The sequence below is a fragment of the Manacus candei genome, unplaced genomic scaffold (genome assembly GCF_025592945.1).
Source record: "Manacus candei isolate 608988 ecotype Guabito, Panama unplaced genomic scaffold, ASM2559294v1 h1tg000073l, whole genome shotgun sequence".
In the NCBI taxonomy this organism is placed as follows: Eukaryota; Metazoa; Chordata; class Aves; order Passeriformes; family Pipridae; genus Manacus; species Manacus candei.
The window spans coordinates 113,965-139,142 of NW_026138121.1; the positions used below are offsets into that span (position 1 = coordinate 113,965).

General features: G+C 40.2%; 1 protein-coding gene across 2 annotated transcripts; it reads right to left on the reverse strand.

Annotated features, from left to right (window-relative positions):
- Positions 1–60: 60 nt before the first annotated feature.
- Positions 61–25,178, reverse strand: MAPK14 (mitogen-activated protein kinase 14). Of its 2 annotated transcripts, none has more exons than XM_051808998.1 (12): positions 24,405–25,178; positions 17,617–17,746; positions 15,368–15,426; positions 14,881–14,992; positions 14,337–14,366; positions 13,854–13,901; positions 13,291–13,405; positions 12,169–12,240; positions 4,386–4,465; positions 3,765–3,843; positions 3,302–3,475; positions 61–2,459 (listed from the first exon to the last, which is right to left on the reverse strand). In XM_051808998.1, exons 1-12 carry the CDS (start codon positions 24,518–24,520, stop codon positions 2,392–2,394), a joined length of 1,083 nt encoding a protein of 360 aa, XP_051664958.1. In that variant the 5' UTR covers positions 24,521–25,178; the 3' UTR covers positions 61–2,391. The 2 variants fall into 2 exon arrangements, with proteins under 2 accessions (XP_051664958.1, XP_051664957.1); XM_051808997.1 differs by lacking the exon at positions 4,386–4,465 and adding an exon at positions 6,489–6,568 and having other exon boundaries at positions 24,405–25,173.

Here is a 25,178-nt window from a genome sequence, read left to right on the forward strand (position 1 = left end):
CACCATGCTAAAACAAACACTTTAGTGTAAGAGGTTTGCAAGTACCATCAGTGCAGTAAATCTGAAAAATAAATTTTATTTTTAACCAGTGGTATTGTGACATCTTATCTGGCATAACCAATTACAGCAAAATTCATGGGTAGAAACAAAATAGCAGATCTTTTCTTTCAAGTGCAGCATCCTGCTCAGTCTGCAGGCAGCTGACCAGCATTGCACTGACAGCAGGAGTGCATTCCACATGGGCTCCCTTAGGGACAGACTCCGAATGAAACACTGCCGTTCACACACGCGCACAGACACACACACACACACACACACACACACGCACAACATCTATATTTTTAAAAATTTTTAGCAATATTTCCGCATGAACTCACACTATAGCATCTACACATAAAACAGCTGATAAAAATAATCTTGCTGTAGGTTTACATAGTATATCGACATTTTCATCTGAATACCCAGACTGCTGGTCCAGCAGAGAAGGAAGGTTTTCTGTCTTGATTTTTTTAGGCTGTGGAGAGTTTTATCCTAGATATAACTACTCTCTTCATCTCAGCTCAGACCTTTATTAAATATTTGGCCTGAAGAGATCACTGGGAAGTAGCCTAGAAAGAATCAATGGCTTTGTCATTCATGTCCCATCCCTTTATGCTGCCTCTTCAAACAGGGTAAAAACACTACAAATGGTTCCTCTCTGCCCCATAGGTAACAAGAATACAAAATACTTCAAAAGCCTTTCTCTTCACATACATAGTGATGTGATGAGTTGCCCACACAAGATGCCTGCAACAAATTAATGTCTAAAAATGTCTCCACCAGAAGCCCTAAGATTTGGCTCCTGAACTCCCCAGCTACAGTTCTAGCACACGAACGTGCTGAGAAACCTCCCTCCTGCCAGTCCCTAACTGGGTATTTTACTCCTGCAGAGTCCTGTAAAATACAAAATATTTGAACCCTGTTTATATTCAAACATACTCTCTTCTCACGTTTCCTTGGGCAGAGATCAAACTGCTAAAAAGCAGCCAAGAAGCTCTTATCTGAGAGGGTAAAAAAAACCTTCTGGTTAATGTTAGTTTTATATATATATAAATATTTATATTTATAGATATAGACAGTGAAAGGGTGATTGTGTGTTTATGCATGCTTATTTCTTTGCTTTGGATTCCAATACTTCTAAAAAATTCTTTTCAGGAAATAAGTTAAGTTCTGGCACAAGATACCATGTTTCTTTAAAGAACATTTTTTTACACTTGATCTCACAAAAAACTCTCCAGCCCAAGCTCTCCTTCTCTGCAAACAGAAGGTCAGAACAAGGAAAAAGGGGCACGTTTCTATATGCCATATATTATCTCCTTTCCTTGTTGAATGGCAGGTATTTCCCAATGAGCTGCAGCAAAGGAGGAAGGGTGCTGTGATTTCACGGCACCAGCTGAGGTACTCAGTAAACATTTCACTGATGATTTAACTGCCCCAGTGCCATCCCCAAAAAATAAGGACAAAAATCAAGCAGCTCTACATGCACATTCAGCTACAACATGCAAAACACATCACCTTCTAAGAAACAGAATACACAAATGTGTGGCTAGCAAGAATCTTCTCCAACCTCTGTCTCTTAGGAGCTAATGCTAGGAAGCCTCAGAACAAGAGGAGGAGAAAAGGGAAAAACACAGGAATACCCAATCCAGGGGTTGAGGCTGTTGCCTCAGAAAGTTATTTCCTGATTACATTGAGCTCATGCCTGGCTATGTGGGAGCCTTCACCCTCAAAAACAGTGGGTCAGAGATTTCCTTTCCTCTCTCTTCCCATTCATTTAAGGCACAAACATATTTACAGTTTCAAAACAACATCTTTTCATGTTCCAAGGATCAGGCGTTGGAAGGCCTCTACATTCTGCTGTACCAGGAAGATCTGGATATAAATCAGACACCTGGTACTGAATAAGGATGTTCCTTAACCCCACCTTCAGTCCTGAAGAAAACAGAGGACTCTCTAAGCCTATAAACCAACTTTCATTATTTTGAGGTTACTTAGTTGTAGGAGAATTGATAAATGGCAATGACTGTAACCAAACCTTTAAATGTCAACTTCCCCATCTTGCCCCAGCAGTGCAAAATGGTGGTGCACTGTTACTCTGGAAGAACTAAGTGCAGTCAGAACAGGTCTCCAGAGGCTTGCCCCAGGCTGTACACAAAATACAAGAGAGCATGCAGCATGTTTACATGGACTCAGCTTTCTTCCCTCCCCCCTCCCTCCCCAGTTCAACACACACAAAACCCTTCCACCAAGGAGAATATTGTTGTGATGAGGCACTTGAACGATAATTGGAGAGTCCCTACGAAAAGGCCTTCCCTTCACAGTGAAGTGGGACAGACAGAAGAGAGCAGTTTCTCAGGACTCCATCTCCTCTTGGTCAAGCGGTGGTGGCACAAAGCTGATTACTTCATCGTAAGTCAGGCCTGGTGGGAAAAGTGTGACAGAAACTTAGCAGCAGTACTATGACAGCAGTACTAAAGACATCTCTTCATGCAAGAAAACCTACAACAACCTTAAAGGTTCTAAAAGCATATTTTAATTAAGACAAAAAAGAGAAGAATGGTTACACTACTCTCAGAGACTAACATACACAATGAAAGAGCATTGAGATGTGAATAAGTTACAAAACATAAAGACATGAACAACTACGTTGCTTACATGTTTGAATGCTCCTAGTAATAACCAGTTACCAGGGACTATCCTAAATATATGCATAGCATACGGTAGATTCAGCCAGTATAAGGACCTCAGGATCAACAGGATGCCCATATTTTTATCACTTTCTTTTGTGCCTCTAATTACCAGGGTTTAGTTGAACCGCAGCTCATGGGATGGACCCAGCTCACAGGATGGAGAAGACTGAGGGGAGACACACTGGGGTCTGCAGCTTCCTCCCGAGGGGCAGTGGAGTGGCAGGTGCTGAGCTCTGCTCTCTGGGACCAGTGACAGGACCCAAGGGATGGCTGGAGCTGTGTCAGCAGAGGGTTAGGCTGGGTATTAGGAAGAGATTCTTCACCCAGAGAGTGGTTGGGCACTTGGAAGAGACTCCCCATGCAGGAGGGCAGAGGTCATGGTCCCAAGGCTGTCAGAGTTCAAGGAGCATTTGGACAACACTCTCAGGGACATGGTGGGATTGTTTGGGTTGCACAGGACCCCTGTGCCAGGACTCCATGATCCTTGTGGGTCCCTTCCAACTCAGGATATTCTATGATTCTATGACCACAAGAGAAGCTAGCTGGCTCTCTCTCCCCTCCCCCAAACTTACTTTTCCATTCTTCAATCTCAAGTTCTCTGCTTTCAAAAGACTGGTCATAGGGGTCTGCCACTGGTTCATCGTCTGGATCATGATACTGAGCAAAGTAGGCGTGGGCCAGTGCTTCTGCTGCAGTGATGCGTTTGTCCGTGTCCAGCACCAGCATTTTCTCTAGCAAGTCCACAGCTGCAAGAGCACCAAAACAGAAAGGATTACACAGTGAGATGTGTGACAGTGCACTCTGAAATGTAAGCTTGTAAAAGCCCAATGTATATGAGGAATCTGTAGTTTCTCAGGACCCACCCATCACTCACGATTTCTTCCTTTTACACTCTTGGCCCACACATACTTTGTAAACTTGAAAACAGTACATAGCCCTGTTCTGTACTAGTCAGAACAAAACTTTGGGAATGTCTTTGTGTCCCAGGACATTCAATTTCAGGAAGAACACAGCATTTAATAAAACAAGTCTTACCCAGGGGATTGGCACCAATAAACACATTTTCAAAGTTCATTTTCGGCATGTAAGACAAAGACTGAATGTAGTTTCTTGCCTGTGGAAACAAATGCTCTGTTGAAGTATAATACAATCCAGCCACCAAGACAAAGTACTTTTCAACTATCCTAAAGCACTGGTTATTATAGTCTGTTTCCTTGCTTTGCCTTCTCTTTACTCACTCTGACAAGTACTAAGTGCATCAGCATTATCCTGTCCCAACTAGCAGGCACTCAAGACAGTAGAGGAAGAACTGACATTACTTGTGGTTCATGCAAGACTGAAAAGCAAAGAGGTACAGCAAGAGCTGACTCCCTGGAGTCCTAGTAAAGCTGTGTGCAGCGTGCTGTTCATTGAGAAGCTGCACAACACGGCACACAATACAAAACCAACTCACATCCACACTCTCTCGAGTCTCAGAAATCTGTGGTTGGGCACGCAGTGTCCAAATCTCGAGACTTTATTTAGTACAAAAATCTTGCTGAAGAGCAGGTAGTTAATTGCCCACCCCATGCCACATGCAAGCATAGAATTTATAGAAGAGGTGAACACTAAGTGAAGACCTGCCCTGCAAACCCCCTTCATCTGCTCAGATCTCACCTCATGGCTGGGCATCCTGTTAATGAGATATGCAGGGGGTGTTCCAGTCAGACGCATGATCTGCTGAAGCTGGTTAATATCTTAAGTGCCTAGTCAAGGGCTTTGTTAAAAACAGTGCAAAAACCATTTTAAACACAAAACAGTTGCATACAAAGCATCTCTTCTGCAAACCACAAGGCAAAAGCCATATAAGGCAGGGCCCACTAATTTTTTCAACTACCTGTGAGAAGTTAAGCAATTACCCTAGTGAACACTTGAAACAATAGAGGATCACTGATCAGTTGGTAACTGCCAGTACAGGAAGTATTTCTGTTCAATAAAAGCACTATTACACTCCAACATGGTTGCATTCACATTTCCCAAAAGTTTTAAGCCATCAGAGTAGATGTTTCCTTCAGCTGAAGCTACACCTCAAAATTCTTCCTAGGCCACTGAAGCTATATACAGCTTCAGGAAAATGAACAAAAATTAAAACAGAAACAAAACCTGTATCCTTCTGCTGGTTACCAGCTTTTTTTTACCTCCTCCCTGCATGGAAAGTACTTTAGTTTTTTGTGGTGCAAAGTGAAACTGGCTCACAACTGACACCTTCTGAACAGCTTTGAATGCACTTTGATATGTGGGCGAGGTGAAAGAAAGCAGTAAGTGCAAAATTAGCAAAACACTAGCTTTGCATAAGACTGATGTCAGTGAACAGGGAAAGTGAGAGCAAGTAAAGTAATGCAGCAGAAAAACAATTTGTTATAGTGACACACTAAAGGCCCTCAAACACGTAATAGTTTTGCATTCCCCATATGACGGAAAAAAATTGTAGAAACAGTATTTTACTGGGTTTTTTTAACAGACTCTTGTTTCAGACCTCGGTAAGAGCAAGTTTTAACTATTATTGCACAATAAATATAATAAAAGACCCACTTCAACTTACATATGCAAACTAATCTTATGCTTAATTTAGTCAACCTTTCAGTTTATGTCTCTTGCTAGTCCCCTGTACTTCAAACACCAGACTGGTCTTAAGGTCAGTTCACAGAGCAACCAAAGCAACCTGCATTATTCAGTTCTAATCTCTCCAAAGGCAGAACATCCCAGGGCTTTTTAAACTGGTGGGATATTCAGCAAGTTGACCAATTTATTCAAATTTGCACTGTACATCTACCTTCTTCACATGTAATCCAAGGCTAATCTCACATTTTGTATTTACAGTCACTGTTACAAGAACAGGAACATAAGCTGCAGCATTAAATCTTATCCCCACTCTCCACTGCTCTGATCCTCTGCTGTGCATCACAAACAGCAGTGACTTGCTGAAGCACTGCCAGTGACCCCTGTGCCAGCTCACTGCTCACTGTGCATTAACCTGCTACTCCCAACTGCTACGGCACCCCTTGCTCTACCGTTTATGCACTTCACCTTCATAAACAGGTAAAATTAAAGGCCATTTTTAACACTGTCTTTGCAGAAGTTCACAATTCAAGATTAGTACAATATAGCAAATGGCAATATGGCTGTTTTTTGCTATTACCTTGATAAAAAGGGCCCCATATAGCAACATCCTACATAGCACAAGTAGTTATATGCTCAGCAGACTATGCTGTGTGCCCTGGAAACAGCTGCTAGATACAGGCATCTAAAAGGCATTTTATGCTACAAAAACAAAGATAGTGGCAGCAGTGTTTCAGGACTTAATCACAGCACAGAAGGGACTGTGTGTGTTTACAGGATAACACACTTGCTCCTATTTAGAGAGATCCCTGGGTACATAATCTGGAGAAGTAATAATAGAGATAAGCCTCAAGCTCTTAGCTGTGAAAAATATTTCCCCAGTAATATCTGATCATACAATCCACAAACTGAAAGAAAAGTCACAAAGCAGTAAAATGGGAATATGAAAGGACAAAATCATACCATGGGCAGAGGTAAGAGGAATAAAGAACAGAAACACATAGCATAAGAACTCAAAGCCATCCAAGAGCAAAAAATTGCAAAAGAATTAAAATAACAGAAAATAAATCCCAACACATACTACAGAGAGACTACAAGAGAACAACAGACAAACTTGGGACTTCTGAAAGGGCAGATATCACAATCAAAGTGTAAACTCACAGACTCTGAGGAGATTTTCTTCAAAAGCTCAGGCCCTGGGGTTCCAACGAGTCTCAAAATGAGCTTCAACTGATCAATATCTAATGATGGACCATAAAGGAAAATGCTGGGAGAAATCAAAATGAAAAGCGCAACATATCACCCTATTAATGTTGAAAATTAATTCCTGCCAAGGCCTTGACTGAAAATCTATTTTAAGCAAACCATATTAATTCCTCTTGTTTACAACTGAATACCCCTTTATAACTCATCTCTCTATCAGACAGATTGAACATCTTGTCTACACATACAAAACATTCATTGAATCGGTCACTGCATCCTTAACTATTTTGGAGCAGAACTCTAAGCTTTTGCCCCACTGGCGCAGGATCAGTTCACATGCTCCCTTCACCCCTTCAGGCCCCACACCAAAGTGGCCGCAGTTAGCAGGATTAGGTTGCGTTAGTGACAGCTGAAGTAAAGCAGAAGGCTGAAAAGGGTAGGCACTAATATTAAAAAGAAATCCAAGGCCTTTTGTGAACACCTTCCAAGATAATTTAGCCACTTCTAAAACTTAGAAAGTAAGAAGATGATTGGCCCCTGCTCATAACCTCCGGCATTGCTTCACCTGAGCATGGGGTACAACTTTCCCAGGCCCAGAGCAGCTGGGCTGCTGCAGCTGCCAGAAGGTACTGGCCCCTGCCAGCCCCTGGGATCAGGAGGGCCAAAGCACCTGCACGTCCCCTTCTGCCCTCCAGACTTGCTGGAGCAGCAGAGAGAAACAGAATATGGACTCAGGTTTAATGTATCTATGTGGACAGCTCTCAGGACGTAACACTGCAGATGCAAAGAACATTTACTCCAGAACAGAGCTTCCACCAGGTCACATACCAGTCTGAGCTGTCCTCTTTAACAAAGCCTAAGTGACAAAATGTACAACTGAGTGGAGGAGAAAAATAGGTCCATCAAAGACACTGTTTTATGTCTAAAACTCAAGATAGTAAGGAGACAAAATATCTTTTTAGGAACCATTAACACAAAATCTCTCTTCTTCCCTGAATTATCCTCCATAGTGATTTCAGACTGTCTGTAATGTTTACATTTGCTTTAATTATACCAAACTAGTTACACATTTCCCTTGCAATAAAAGTAGTCTACTTACTAGACAACCTTTTTTCCTGGGATCAATGCCTTCCTGATGATTTAAGATACAGCTACCATTTTCTGTTAGAGTATCTTTTAATTTCAGTACTACAAGGAACTTCAAAAACTGTCACCTGTTTAAAAAAAACAAACTGAAAAACAACAACTCTGAGTTCCTGTAATACTGGCAAACTGTATATGAAGGAAATCACCAATATTTTGCTAAAACCTTCACATTTTGATGTAAACTCCGGTCTAAAAGCCTTGGAAATAGTTTGTCAGAACAGCTGATTTAACTTCTTACTTGTCAAGTTTCTTGGCCAACTTGTAGCTACTTAAAGCACTCACAACCTAAGCGTAAACCCAATGTATCTAGCTGGATTTAGCTTAGCTGAATTGCCAACTCTTAATTGTCAATGCTTAAAATGAAGTCAGAATACCCACTCACTGGTGTAGTGAGAAATAGCAGAGGGCACTATACTAACCACAACTGACTCTTAAATTGGCTTTTCTCCAGTGCTATTTAAAACAGCCCTTACATCTTTCATTCATTCTTGTGCAAGACACAGTTGTGTAAATTTCAACTGCTAACATGCCTCAGAAGTCACATGCCATACCTTAGTTTAAATATTTAAATTACTTTAAAGGCATTTAAAATCGTGTGCACCAGGTATGCCCACAATATTGCTGCCCCATTTACTACTGGAAGTTACTTGTGTAATATGCTTCAGTGACTTCTGAGATAAACAAGAGAAAACACAGGATGTGTAACTGGCACTGCCACAGGCCTGCCAAAATCCATCCCTGCTTCTAGTTTCAGGTCTGCCATCTATAGTCTGCTGAACTGCAGCATTCTTTAACTACAGGGCCTACCACATCCCAGAGAAATGAGCCGTAAGCCATTAAAGACAGGAAAAAGATGTAGTAAATAGAAAGCAGAAGAAAAATACCACCACATGTGCATAGAGAAGGAAAGCACAGCATGCAAACCCCAAGTGCCATCTCCAAGATACTCCCAAGGACTGATGAGCCTCAGTGATTCTAAAATTCAGAAAACAACCTGCCATCACCATTAGCAGCAGACATCATAGGATTGTAAGAGCTTATCCAGACAAAGCAAAGTTCAAAGTTGTTTTAGCTGCCACCACAAGCAAGAATAAGACATAATAGAAGAATAGGTAATTTCAGACTGGTTAGTTATCATGAGACTCATACTACTGAATAGAAACAGTAATAAAAACACTCTTCAGAGTTTAAGGGAATACAGTCAACTTAAAACATACAGAAAAACAAAATTGGCTAAACTAGTCCAAACAGTTCTAGATATTCTTATTTTCACTTTATATGATTTTATGCGAGTCACACTATCAAAAAGAGTCAACTTTCCTACTTACTCGTGTGAATCATTCACATTACAAGAGCTGCAAAAATTTAATATACATGTTTAGCAGAAACTGATCTTGGTATAAGACAGATACAATAATACCAAAAAAAAAAGCCTCTATCTATGACTCATGCTAAAAGCCTAAAGGACTCTGATTTTCATTACCTCATTTTTTTGTCTCTGACTAGTCTTTCTCACAATCTTGCTCCCCTTCTCCACCTCCTGGCAGAGATCTCACCAATACTGGAAGTCCATCTTCCATCCAAATATTTCTACCCATAGATTACAATACAAATAATTCAATTACCTTGCATTCAGTTTTAAGTTAAGAGTACTGTAACAATACTGCAGAGCTAAGCCCATATTAACCATAGGGTTTTTTTTCCTAAGAGTATCTCAATTCTTGCTTTACATCAATGACAGCCATGTTCAGAATCTCTACAGATTAGGTCCTTCAGAACATTAAGTTCAGCATTAGTTTATCAGTGGTATAATCATCACAGACAGCATTGAAGATCATAATCTCAGAATACAACTTTATTACTTACCCAATTAAATAGACTGTACAGCTTACCCATACTGAAGCTTCTTACAAGTAACAGATGCATCTCTGCGCCGTATAAAGAAATATGTGATAGACTGTAAATAACATCACACCATTTCTGCCAGATTCTTGGTGAAAGGGACCAACACTTCAAACAAAAGAACCATCTAAACAGAAGGACGATCATCCTGAGAAGCCATTACGTATTCTGTCACTGTCCCTTTAATTTTAGAAATGTGAAGCTCTAGAGTCGAAAAAATGAACATCTTGAGACCAAAAAGCAAGAATTTCAAATTTTCAGTTGTCAAATAGGAGCAATTTCCAGCTTCCTGAACACATGGAACGCAGAATCAAGTTGCCTCCAACTGCAAAGAGAATTTTCTAGAACTGCAGTGGATTTGGACATACTGCAAGAGGCAAGCAATACTTACTAGAGGCAAGCTAAATATACCTTGAATTACATATGTTAATAGTATTTGCAAAGTCACTAAGTCAGCAGTTGTATAGAGACACTGCAGGAGGAACACAGGCCTCAGCAAATCTGTGGGTACAAAGAAGTTATTAAGAGCCCAGAACTATCCAACAGTGTCTAAACCTGGAAAATTTCTTAAAAACTTTCTTCTAAAATCACACATATATTCAAAGAGCCCTCCAAGACAGGAATAAACTAGAGCCAACTGTTATCTAACTTCTGCTTGCTGTCTTTAGATGTCAGCAAAACTGGGATGAAAGCTGACAGCTTGGGTCCTTTCTAGATCCTTGGATGAGTGTTACATGCACAAACAAGATTCTGAACCAACGCTGCTCCCCTTATAGTTCTAACTTCACAATCAAAAAGCGTATACATTTACCTGAAGTGGGAAACCACACACACAAGCTGTAAAAACTACAGTACTACAAAGTTTTGTCTAAAATGGGAAAGGATTGGGCCTTATTTTTCTTAAATCTCACCATATTTTCTTAAATCTCAGAACAGAAAAAGCATTTAATTAAAAAGCATTGCTGCCATTTGTGGAAGAAATCGTGCATTTAAAGTAAACAATCACAAGCATCTGCTGGGAGATATAACTTAGTGAAGTATAACAAAGCAAACAATTTAGATCCCAGAAGTAAACTCTATTTTGCATTGCAGATATTATTGGCTATAATTTACAGCTAAGAACACAGTTGGAGAAAAAAAATTCTCAGGCTTGGAAGATCACTGTTGTTCAAGTCATAAAGAACTCATCATGAAGGATTTGTTACACACTGCAAATCCTATTAGCAAATATTTTAGCTGCAAGTGTCAAGATTTTTAAAATCTAAAGTGCCACTGTTAGAGTGGCAGAGTCAAATAATGGCAACAGCTGAAAGACTTTTGCTTTGTTTGAATCAACAATCCTTGATCTCTCAGTTTTTCTTGAAAGAAACAAATCTGTTCAAAGCAACCTACACATGCTCAATCAGTGGATAGAAAGAGAGCAACTTTTTTTCTAGCTTTGAAGCCACTTTTGTTTTAGTTCAGTTTCTGTCTGACAACAGAAATATACAGCAGAGATGACTACAGAGTGGAATACAATCAATTCAACAAATATGGAGACAAATTATGAGATGAAGACAACCAGAAAAATAGGGAAGAGGATAAAGTTACAGCACACTGAAAAGGGAGGTTACTGTGTCAAAGCTGGAATGAGAGCCTTTTCCTCGAGATGCTTTCTGAAGGCAACACAGTAAACAGAAGGCCAGCACTTCCAACACTAGTGTTCTTTTTATCAAGTGCTAACATATTTGAATTAACAGACATAAATACTAATAAATTAATAAAAGCTACTAAAATAAACAAACTGTGGCTGAAATAATAAACTTTGGTCAAAGGTGGGCAATGTACTTTTCTCTGGCAAATGAAGTCCTCTAGGCAATGAAAATTCTTGCCAGTAGTAAATTACCCTGCTATGCTGTGTGCCTGAATGGAGAAAAGCTGTTAAGAGCAACAATTTGCATCAAGTCTCAGTTCCAACTTCCCAGGGAAAATGTGACCAAATCTCACAAACTGTTCTCATAAATTTGCCAAAGTGTACTACCCAGTCCACTTTGATAAGGCCAAAAAAAAATAATTTTGAAAAGACATTATTCAAGCTTGATTTTCATATCAGTACAAGCATGCTGTGAAAGAAGGCTCACAGTCTGTTTACAGTCAGGTGTGGAAGCAGAACCTTAACATTTCAAAGCAGTTTTAATGAGAACCTTGGCACTAAAGAGTCTGCAAACCCACTGCTTTCACAGCATACCCACAGGACAAAGAGAAGCCAGAAGGGATGCTTCACATTTGCTAGAAACCTGAAGCATGACAGGATTCTCAGCAGACAGCCATGCAGGTATTTTCTACAAACTCAACTAATAAATTTAAATGAACTTAAAGGAAAGTAACTCCCAGAAACAAACAGTGTGTAAGTAATTCTAGGGATGCTAATAAATAGGAACAGATGTGCAGCAAAATCAAGAACTCACCTCATCGTACTGGAATAGAAGCCATTAATTTGAAAACAAACAAAAAAGTACACAACCAAACACACAACTTATTTCTTGTCAAGCATGTGAAAATGAATATCTCTAACTTCCATTTAAAAAAATATATTACTTCTAAAGGATACGGTCTGTACCAGGGAACAATGTTCTTCCAGTCAACAGTTCAGCCATAATGCATCCCACTGACCAAATATCAACTGAACAAAATAAAATAGAAAACAAAACAACATAATGCATGAAAATACAATCTCAGTAGAATCACCCTGTCCAACTACTGCAAACAACTCCACCCTTAAATAGTCTCATGGCATTGAAGCAATCTGAAATACACTGCAAGCTAACTAATACAGTTCCATAACTGTGTCATCTAAAACTTGTACAAACAACAGAATACTAGATCAGGCAACTCTTCCTTCTAGAGAATAACATGAACTGAACACCAAAGAGCTGGGGACGAATCTATATAATCAGAGGATGAAACCTGTCCAAGACAGCTCTGAGAAATGAATTTGCACTTCGCCTTACATAAATTCTATCCAAACAACCACCAACTATTATACCAGAGATATAAGACAAGCCTATATACATGCAAGAGGAAAGAAAAAAAAAACAAAAAGAAAAAAATATTGATGTATGAAATTGGGGTAGCACATTATTTTGTATGGTGCATATGCTGTCCTGTACAAGAACCATTCTCAGCCTTTGTTTTTTCTTCTCTGTGCCTGATCTGCAAATAGGAAGTGCGGTGTGCTGGAGAGAAGATACTGGAAACTGTGAGGAAGATAAAACTCTGAACAAGTGGCTAACAAGAGAGGAAAGGATAGATTTATATACTTTTCAATCATTTCTTCACAGCATAACTGCAGACATTTTTCAGTGTATTCCCAGCAGCTTCCTAAAAGCACACCTTCTCCTCATCCAGATCCATTCCAGTCACTTACTTTAAAAACTACTGTGCTAGGGAAAACAATGGATAAATGCTGACAATATTTTACTGATTGCAGTTTCAAAGGTTCAAATTTAAAGCAGTCTTGTCAATGCTATCACAATGATTCTTGACTTACATCTGACAGACTGTGGTTCAAATACCAATTCTATGACTTGCTTCTTTTAAGCTCCCTTACTAAAGCATAATTACCATGACTGCCGACTTATTCCATCAAATGGAAGGGAGCATGCACAAGGACAATCTCTCTGTTCCCCACCATTCAGAAACTGAAAAGCCTTGTGTTAGTTAGAGGCATTACCTGTCTGGTTGTAATGCATCCAGTTCAGCATGATTTCAGGGGCCCTGTACCACCGGGTAGCCACATAACCCGTCATCTCATCGTCTGTGTGTCGGGCCAAGCCAAAATCCAGGATCTACAGAAAAGACATACACCAACTACTGCAGTGGAACAATGCAAACCAGCTGGAGCAAACAATCAAGCAATCACTGGAATGGGGAGAAGAAAGGTAGTGGAGCTGCAAAAACAGATTATGAAACCAAATTTCACAACCAGTTAAAATACACTAGCCTAGAGCAGTATAGGACTCGACAATAAGAATTACGTCTGGATATCTTGTCTCCAAAGCAACTAAACCCAAACTAAATCTATTAACTCTTCACTTTCATTATGATTCATTAGAAACACAGAAACAGATACAGAAAACACATCCTTACATCTCTTTACATCTGGGAAGCACATTAGTACCTTGGGCTACAAAGTATTTTCAAAAGGAATTATTTTGACCCTTTAATTGCAAGGGACATCCACACAGCATTCACTCAAATCTCAGTCAAACCAATCAGATCTTGTGATTACATTACCTTTAGCTCACAGTCTTCATTAACAGCTAGGTTACTAGGTTTTAAATCCTAAAAAATTAAACATCAACAGTGTTGTTTCACAAGTCTGAAGTAGATAAAAATATAAATGCAGATAGAAATATAGATTCTAACTCAGTGTAAATACCAACTCTGGGTAAAGTATTTTATCAGAGAGTCAGAGATCTGACATCCTCAGATGTGTCACATATAAGCAAAAATGCATAAAGGATTATTGCAAAACCAGTGCAATATATGTATATTAATAGAAAAGCTGCTTCACAAAGATACAAGCTGAACACAGGCAGAAACAGAAGTTACAGATCTTGATAATCACTTCCCATGTTTAATCTTTCTACTATTTACCCAAACTAAGTCTCAGAAAATTTCTTCTGGCTTCAATCAGTGCTACATGGTAAAATTCTCTGCTTCATTTTTTAAAAACATTGTTTCCTGTACCAAAACAATCTTAGAACAAACACTCACCCTGTGTATTATGTCAGCTGAATGGATGTACTGTAAAAAAAAGATGATAAATTTTATATAACATTCCAAGTAGCCTCCTTTTCATTTCTTCGGTAGAAAATATTGCCCTACACCAGCCCACACAATTCAAATGCTACAGCTTGTCTGCAGAAGGACCTGGCTGTGTCTGTAAGTTTTAAGTAGGTAGGTGTTCCAGTTTGTCTCTCATTAGGAACACCCAGGAGTGCTGGCACCTGAGTGGAACCACACAAGTAAACAAAACTGAAGAAAGGGCAAATTCATAGTCAGAGCAGATTGGAGGGCATCAGTTCACAGTTTTCCACACTCTGCCCACAGGAATACACAAAAATGATAGGTAACCTTACTGATGTAGAGCTCCAAAGAGCTATAAAATGAAAGAACGATAATATAAAGTTATCCTATGATACATTAGGAAAGTTACAGAAGCCCCACTGTGTACTCACAAGAATCTCTGAGGACATAACACTCCTCAAGAACTTGCACCTCCTGTTGATGAGCATTTGGGTAGGACAGATGCACATACCTTCAGTCCCCGAAGAATCTGGTATATGAGAAACTGCACATGGTCATCGGTGAGCTTCTGGCATTTCACAATGTTGTTCAGGTCTGCTCCCATAAGGTGTGTCACCAAGTACCTATTATCAGAAGGAAACACGTGGGCTATGAAGCAATCTCTTCAACAGGATTAGGATAAAAATTCTCTATGCATCTCCAGTAGCAGGGCTGACTGTCCCAAAGCATGTTAATGAACAAAATATGTCCACAACACTTTAAATAATGTAGCAGATTAGTACACTGATTCCAACAGCACTGGTCAATAAAACACACCAAGTGAACAAGTCTGACAAGGGCAATAGCTTAGAATGTCCTAGTATCTTTGTGCTGGAATTCAGAATTATTTGTGAATGATGGCAGATGAATTAAGGTGTCAAGTATTTCTGTAATAATCTGGGAGACATAAAAGAAGATACAAAAGGTATTTTGTTGCAGTCTTCAGAGAAGTTACCTACACATCATTGAATTCTTCTAGTGACTTGGCAGGGGTGAACACATCCAACAAGCCAATCACCTAGAAAGAAAATAGTAAAGTTGTTAAATCTATTCATAGCATAATATGATACAATTACTAAGATCCTTTGTGGCATAGAATCTACTCCTTCCAGTAGATGTTTTTATTTCCATCTGCTCAGCGTTGTGCTTTATGTAAACTAACAAGGCCTTCTGAAACTTGAAAATAGAATGCAGATGCACTTGAGTGCTCTGCAGGTTCATTTACTTGCTCAAGATCATAATGAACTAGACTACATACAGGATATAGAAAACTACCTTATGCTCAAGCCCCTTAAACTGCCATACTTTCCAGTTTTGCTGATGTGTTCTGTGCCACATAAAACCAAGTTTTTTTCTTCTAAACTGAGATCTGAATAGTCAGGACAGTAGCACTAATATGCCTGCCTGAACCAGTTCTGTGCATCTCTGCATCTGCAGAATTTTCAAATCACAACCTAGATAACCTTCCCACAAACAGATAATGGTATGATGAACTGGTAATATATATATATTCATATATAAACAACTTAACTTCCATTTATTCCTTACTCTTAAAGCTACATAGGCTCTTTGCAATACTAATCCAAAAATATTAATGAATGCTAGACACAGTTGTAGTTGTAGCCACAAGTTAATTTTCATTGCTTACGTTTATTAGCTTTATTTTTTTTAAGCAATAGATAATCAAAGCTTTCCTATTTGGAGAATATTTCAGCTATGTGAAAAAGTCCAGAAAAAAAACCCAGGGGACTGCTGGGACTTTTTACAAGGGCATGTAGTGATAAGACAAGGGGTAATAGCTTTACACTGAAACAGAGTAGATTCACATTAGATATTAAGAAGAAATTCTTCCCTGCGAGAGGGGTGAGGCACTGGCTGTCCAGAGCAGCTGTGGCTGCCCCATCCCTGAAAGGGTTCAAGGTCAGGTTGGACAGGGCTTGGAGTAACCTGGTCTAGTGGAAGGTGTCCCGGCCCTTGGCAGGGGAGTGGAACTGGATGATCTTTAAGAACCCTCCGACCCAAATCATTTGATTGTTCCATGGATATTAAGCAGGATCAAATGTTACCTCTACTGTTGAGACAATGGTATTACACAGAGGCAATGAGGAACAATTATTGACAGTAATACATCCATCCATCAGAACTTCCAATCATGTTAGCCACACTTAAAATGTCAAGAAGATTTATGGGATACCAGCCGCTGACTGTAGTGATGAGAAGCCACAAAACACAACCACCACTGCCACAGCAGAAGTTCTGAACAGACCATCCAAAAAGAACCTTACGATGAACCTTTGCTTGCTTGCTTGTTTTTATTGTGCTAGATAAAGGTCCTAGCTTTGCTCAGCTCATATCCAAAAAGTACTTCCCTTCTGCCAAGTCAGAGTTCACTGGACAAAAGAAACTGAGAGCCTTTCTTTCTTCTTGACCTTTTGACAGCAGCACCAAGGGCACGTGATGAGACTTTTTGCTCCATTGCATGTAATGCTTGTTCCGAACAGTTTGCAGTGTATAAATATGTTGGTGTGTTAATGTCACACACACAAGAAATGGGTCAGCCAACTCTGTTCTATACCGAATGCAACTTATATCAAAAAATAGTTCAACATAAACTTTGTCACATTCTATTTTGTTTCCTTGTTGATAATTTAAGTGGATCGCTTGTATGAAAAGCCATCTAATTTCCACCCCTTCACCACCACCCCTTTTTTCCCCTCTATTTTGCCTACAGGAATCTAGTGAACATCTACTTCCCACCCTTCTGATACAGGCAAGCCAAAACAAGTATTAAAAACCCTCCAGAAGCCACTAAAAACAAACTTTGGGATTTTTTTTTTAAATAAATGCTTAACATAACAAAAACTGCAATTTACTACAGCAAGCAAACACAAGAATGTAAGTGACATCACTTGTGTCCCAAACCTTTATGACAGCATGAGCTTGCTAAACTGTAATTTCAAGATTATATTCTATAGAACATTTAAGATTTTTTAACACAAAATTGGCTATTGTGGGGGCTTTCTGGGGTTGGTTTGTTATTTTTACTCTGCATGCTTTTTTACAACTATAATCCCTTGGACTACTGCAAGCTTTGTATTTAGCATTAGGAAAAAATCATATGCAGCAAGATCTTAAATACAATCATGATGGATGCTCACTGGATAGTCCAACTTCAGAGAAATATTTCATACCATCTCCTTCAACTTACATTTTCGTGTTTCATGTGCTTAAGCAACCGCAGCTCTCGGTAGGTCCTTTTGGCATGGATGATGGACTGAAATGGTCGGGACAGCTTCTTCACAGCCACACGCAACCCAGTTTTTGTGTCAAAGGCAGAGCTACAACAAAGAGTAATCAAATTATCCAAATGAATTCTTTATAAATGCCTTCAAATCCACACTTAGAAACTCTAGGCAGCAGCTATCTAGATACTGAGTCACAGTCAACACCGTTTCTGCAATGAAAATAATTTCTAGGTATCCTGGTCCATAACCTGCATTCCCACCCAAAATCCCCACATATTTACACAACTGTTGGTTTCTACAGAAAATGTTTGAGACATGTCCATACAGTAAAGGGTCTTGTCCATACAGTAAAGGGAAATTTTGTAGAAAAAAAAGAAATGTTTCTGACTTTGCTGTCTAAAGTGCTCTTAAACATAAATATGTAATAAAGTTCTGGAAAGAGGGAGAGTACTTGTAAATATTATCACAATTCCTAAACATACTTTCATATGCCACACTTCATCACAAAATGCTAAGCTCAAGATACTACCATTCATGGATTTAAGTCCATACAAAAATCCAAGACTTATGCCTAGTAAAATCATATATGACTGTTGTTAACTATGATTGAAGCAGAAATCAAATTTCTTTGGTAAATCACATCCAATCCTAAAGTTCTGTTATACAAAAATGCACGTGAATAAATGATAATTAGCTGTACAATACCAAAACTTGTCCCTTTAGCAGAAATTTTGTACAAATAGGTTTGGGGTTTTTTATGCTTTGTACTGTAAAATTATCTTTTTTTTAAGTAAGTCCTTATATAACTTATAAAGCTCTGGTCTGTCCAAAAGGAAGGAGAAGGAGAAAGGGAGGATGTGAAATCAAGGTAACGCTTGACTCAAGACAACAAACATGAGGAGAGTATAGAATGAAGAAAGTCATAGAAGTACAATATTTATTTTCCTGCTGCATTATGATTCAGGTGAACTCCTGCTTCCATCTAAAAGTGAGTATGCACTAGTTCTTGATAAACATCAAGCAAAAAGGAATGCTACACATTTATAAATGTAAGGTGAAATGTAAAGCTTAACTAACAGAAAGTTCAAAACCAATCAAAAAAGTAACCCTAGAACAAACCCACAATTGCCCAGGCAACCCACAATGCCCACTCCTGCCAAAGCAGCTATTTGAAATAAATGTAGTTGTCATTTATTCTTAAAGCAATCAACTGGAATTAACCTGCAAAAAGACTTCTTAGCTCAAAGTTGCCCAGTTTCCAAGGAACTTCGTAAATGAGGCTCATGAGAAATAGAAAACACAGTACCAGTTCATTTCTGCAGAGAGGGATCCTTTCCCCAGGTCCTGCCAGAGAATGGAAACACCCACTGTGCACAGTGGAAGAAGAGTATCTCCTTTTCTATAAAGGGCATACACACAGTGGAAAGAGCTCTCTGGAAAACGTACAGGAGTACAGACAGCAAGTCACAGGAGCACCAACCTGCCACAGCTGAATTACTGAAGCTACATCATACTGGCTCAAAGAATGCCCAAGAGCAACTGCTTCCACACATGTTATCCTTTACACCCCACTCAGCTTGAGTAGACGAAAGAAGACATTAAGCATTCATTTTTTAATCCTTATTTGAAATTAGTAAGTTCTCACACACCACTAGAAAAATAAATATTTAAGCTGCAACACTTCATGAAATACATACACCATTTTGCAATATACCAAGATCCCTAATTCGGCCTGAAATTACATTGACAATATTTTACTGATACATAAGGTGTTTTCTAGGACTTAGAGTAAAAATAAGATTAGTTATCATAATTCAACACATGCTGTTGTGAATTAGTCATGAATCTTTATCGGTTTTCAAACATTTCAGGTACAAAATGCAGCATATACCAGTAACTCTTTCATACTGATGGTTTCCAAGATATTGAGAAGATTTCAGAGCCATCAGACATAACATAAGGTGTTTCAGGGTCCAAATGAAATTCAATTTCATCTTTTTTTTTAATGACAATTTTTGGGGCTGTATCAAGTTATTATGCTGCTATAGTAGCTGTACAATGCCCAAGAGGAATTGCCATCAGCAGCACTGCAACAGTGACACTGTGCACAAGCTCAGGAAAGAAAGTTTTGTATTACTGCACATTCACAATCTAGACTTACTCTTAAAGTCAGAAGACTAAGTTTGGTCACATTTGAGGCCTAAAGACTATTTCCCTACAGATAAAAGCATGCTGAGTAATTTTCTGCCAATATAGATAATCTGTCTAATGGTTCTCATGGAGCTACAGGACAGCTGTCAGTTGAAGAGCATTTTGAAGAACATGAATCTGGCTTCCATCACAGACTTAAAAGAGCTGCATAACACTGATCATATTTCAGCTAACGAAGCCCAATTGGGTAAAAAAATTGCATGACGTACAGTTTTAAATCTCTTTTAAAACAGGATCAGCACAAATTCAGAATTTATCATACATTTTTTAACCTCTTACATAGTACTGTGCTATGGCAAATGAATTGCATCCACCTCACCCTAAGCGAGCTAGAATTACAATTCTGAGCTAACCTGAATTAAACCCAGAACATAAAAGGTAGAATAAAACAAATATTTTAGAGAACCTATAAACTGATCCAACTTAGATCTTAGAAGCAACATTTGAAGTAGTCTGAGAAACTAAAGTATGCACAAAATTACTTATGAACACAATTTATTTAAATACGAGATAATCAGAAAGATTATTTTGCAAAGGCTATTTTGCTAAATAGTATGCTGCACATTGCTAGTGCAAATACCTAAGCTGAGTATCTTCAGTGGTACCTTTGAAGTTAATTTATATACCCCCAGTCACAGACAGAAAAACACAGTTCTTAGTACCTGACAGTTTATTATTAACACCAGTCACTTCTGAGTTCAACCTGTACCTGCATTTCAGTCAGTTACCCTCCCAACACACTATCAAAGTTGTAAATCTCATTTTCCTCTGCTACACTAGCTTCTGCTTCTAAAAAAGTTGCAATAAAAATCTCCCTATAGGACAGATGTCTTCACACTAATTTCACTTCTTAATATAAAAAGTTCCCATAAAGCTCAAACTACTTGCTAGCATTTTCAGAGCTCTGCCCATGGCTTTTCTGTGCCTGCCCTTCTCCTACTTGATTCTTCCTTCCTCGCACATCTTCTGCTAATCCTGTCTGTATGGCTGCTTCCTCCCACTCGGTTTTGTAGTTCTTTTCATATCACTCCTCACATAACTACCACACCTTACAGGAGAAGCAGGCACCTGTCCCTTCAAGCATATACATGCTTTAGAGGTACCTGCATGCTTCTACAGAGGTGATATTTAGGGTTGTTATTTAATTCCCTCTGGAGCCTGATGTTTTAAAATTTCTTAAATCCATATGTTTGTTTGGTAATTATCTCAGTATCCAAGACATTCAGACTCACTGTTAGTACAACTGTGGGTTGAAATGGGAAGAAATCATAGGTTTTGCAAGGATTGTATCACCTGACAGTCTACTAAAAAAACCCAAAACCAACAAAACCAAATTTAAAAAAATCTTATGCAAGATTTTGAGGAAGAATAAGTTTTGGCTGTTCAATTGCTTTCCAAATTAATTAAGGCCATACAGACAGCTTGCAAAGAATTAAACCAGATCCATTATTTTACACAGGTATCAATATAACACACAAACAGCAGCTGCTAAAAATACAACTACGAAGTAAACTAAGAGTATACTGAGTGTGCCTTCACAGCATTTTAGAAATTGATGGCAAAAATTATCAAAACACTGTTTTGCTTAGCTTAGAACTGGCTGAACTAATGCCACATGCCCAGACTTCTCACCAGCACACACAAGAAGCAAAGCAATCCTCCAACTAACCTGTGAGTCACCCATCAATCCCATCTCTGTTCAGCAACTTCCCACTGCAAGATGTTGTATTGTCTAGGCCCCTCTCCTCCTTAAATGAAACATTACAAGACTGATACATCAGGAACCCTTTTTTTTCCAGTGTAGGCCTGGTTACAAAACCTTTTTCACACAAAAGACTATGTTGTATGAATATACAAAACTGATGCAAGAATAAATGAAATACCATTTCACACAACAGATGTCACAGCAATTGTTATATGACTTAGTAAGAATCAATGGGAGGATACATACAGATTTTTCTCCAAGTTTCAGAACTGAATTCCTACTTGCATCTCCACGTATTTCCATTTCTTAAAACAGATCTTGAAAAATACCTGAGCTGGCCATTTGAACATCATTCTTCCAATACCGCACACCATCCTTTGAAAAAAACTGCAATATTTGCTCTAACTTCAGGCACGTGTCTCAGGCTCCCCGCAGAAAATGCCTCTCTCTCCATCCACTGACTACACAATAGTCAAGTTCGTGTATTAGGGTGTTCCTACTCACAACAGACATCCAAAGCACCCGACAGCTCCATAGTCTAAGTGATTCATCTATTGGCTTAATTCTTTCTTTTTTATTAATTTTCCCCTCCACTATATAGAAATCCCTCATTTTCAAATGCCTCATCTTGGCAACTAAATAAACAACAGAGCATTTTACTACAGTTAAATATGATCATGCAGCAAATATATACCAAAGTATATTTAAGCATTTGGTTTAAGGGTGGTTAAAACCCCACTATTTACTATCCCAACAAAGATACACCAAACTCAAAGTCTCAAATGAAACCAGGTAACTTTTTACTGGGGAGAAAAAAAAAAATCTCTAAAGGGATAGAGAGCAGGACAAGTCATTGCAGGAATATCCTAAATAATATGAATCACCACTTGTAGCTTAATAAACTTACATAAATATGTGAAGACTTTTGTTTGTTGATTTTTTTAACTCTGACATACTTTCCATATCACTAGTCTTTTTGAACTATATATTTTCTGAAACCTATTTTTAGAAGAACATACAGGAAGCTATTAACATGGACTGTAGAAAGGCTCATATGCCACATGTTTGAAATTGCTTCCAATACAACACTGTTTCATCTGGTCTGAACACAGTTGCACAATCTTTGAAAGTTTTGACACAGCAAAACAGGAAATTCACGATGCAAACTCTTTAGTTACTGGTTATGAAAACAAGCTTTGGAACTATTACACACAGTGGAGATTGTGGAGAGGGGGAAAAGAGGAGTGGGCTAGACAACACAGAATCAGCCTTAAAATACAATGTACAAGGCACTGAGCAAATTAATCTACCATTACATTTCAGGAGTTACATAACTCTGTGATACTTACAGGGGTATTTATCAGCTCCATCAACAAGGCCCTTCTTTCACCAAACAAAACCTGTCTACTCCCTTCCAATCAAAACCATTCTATGATTCTATTAAAAAAAAAAAAATCAACAAGTATACTGGTTAATCTTGCCACAAAATTGACCAGCCATTTTTTCTTTTATGAAATGGAGGCATTTGCATACTTGAGGCTCAGCATTTTAAGAAATGCACGTCATTTCAGCTCAACTTACCAACAATTTCATAACTGAAGAAGAACAGCTGAGAGCAGTTCATTAAAACCATAGCACATGCAAAATTCTTTACTAGCATGCATCCCTCCTTATAATAAAATTGATACTCATGATATAAATTTTTTATTAACACTGTGTTAATAAAAAATATGCATGCCAGCTCAAACACAACAGCAGAGCAGATGTGTAATCATTACGCACCCATATTTGCAAATTCTGATCACACTCTGACAGAACCAAAGAACATAGAATGAAAAACAGAATGACTGTGTGGAAGATGTTTCTTAGGAAAGGGAGACAGTCATCTGTGAGCGCTATACAGCTCTACTAAATGACTGCTAAAATCTAGCTGTCAAACTGATCCAAATACTACTTTGTCTTTAAGATTAAGCAATGCATGCAACTCCATTTATGTTTAATGATCCAACATATTTCAGCAGAGCAACTACAAATTAAGGATGTGCTGTATTTCACACATGTAGCCTGTTTTGCTCCTATTAAGTAAGAATTAAAAACTAAACTCTTCAAACTCGCTGTATTTCTGCAGGATTCATACCAGGACTTTACTCTCCCAGGGAGAACACACTGCAGTAATTTTGTCCTTCTACAGCAATAAAAGGAGTTTTCCTGTGTTCGCCTACTAATGCCAAGAAAACATCGGTACTTGTACACCCACTACAAGTCAGGGATACAATAACAGTCCTCGTAGCCTCCCCTCTACCTCTCCCTGCCTATCAACAAATTCCATTTACAATACAATTGCCTCAAATATAATCTATTCTTCACGTCCAGAAAGAAACTGCGACAAGAGCTGCCAGGCCCTCAGCTCTGCAAAACCAGCTATGGGAGACTTACCAGGCTCCATGCCTCTCCAGCCCCCACCTACTAACTGCAAGAAGGCACAGCGAAATATGTCCATATGAGATCATTCGGGGCGGGGGGACTGGGACGACACATTATTATCTTCCCCTACAAAAATGTTTCAGTACCACCTGCAGTGTGGTGCAATCCCCAACGCATTCCAAAGACAAGACTGCGGCTTCCCGGCAGTACCGCTCTTAAACCGTGAGGAAAACTGTTCAACAGGAGACTGGTAAAAAGCTGAGGGAGAGGAACTCCCAAAGGACAAGCAAGCTCCGCTCGCCGCGGTGCCCGCCCCGCACGGATCCCGCCGCGGGTCTCTGCAGGGCAGAGGGGGGGGCAGCGACCTAACGTGACCTCCTCCGCACACCCCGGTCCCCTCCCAGCACTCACCAGACGGAGCCGTAGGCCCCGGAGCCGACCGGGGAGAGGTTCTGGTAACGCTCGGGCACCTCCCACACCGTCTTGTTCAGCTCCTGCCGGTAGAACTTGGGCCGCTCCTGAGACATCTCGGCTGCGGAGCCAGCCCCGCCCGGCCCGGCTCGGCGGGAGGGGGAGGCTTCGCCCGCAGCTGCAGCAGCAGCAGCACCGACGCCGCCACTACCTCCTCCTGCAGCAGGGACAACTTCCTTCCCTCCTTCCTTTTTCTCCTCCGCTCCCTCCCCTCCCCGCCTCGCTGCTCCCCAGGTGGGGACGGCCCCGCAGCAGGGACGCCCACGCAGCCGCCGCCGGCCCCTCACGCCCCGCCCGCCTGCGCTCCGCGCCGCCACTACCCCCCTCCAAAAGACGCGGGGGGCGATGCCGAACGCGGCCCTGTCACCGCCTTCCCGCCCTGCTCTCTCTCCCCCGGGTTAAGCCGCGAGGGGCTGGATGGCCCCGTGAGGCGCAGCGGGGGTCGCGCAGCCGGCAGCGAGCGAGGCGGGGGCGCCGACGTGGGGGGCGGGGACACGCTCCCGCCGCAGGTAGGACCGCGCAGGCGACACCGCAGCTGCCGCCGCCTCTGCCCCGCCCCAAGCGGCCCCGGTCCCGAGTACCCGTACAGCCCGGGCACCGGCCCCGCACAACCCGCACCGCCCGGGCACCGATCCCGGGCACCGATCCCGGGCACCGGCCCCGCACACCCCGCACGGCCCAATGCTCGTCACGGCCGCGCTCGCGAGAGCTCCG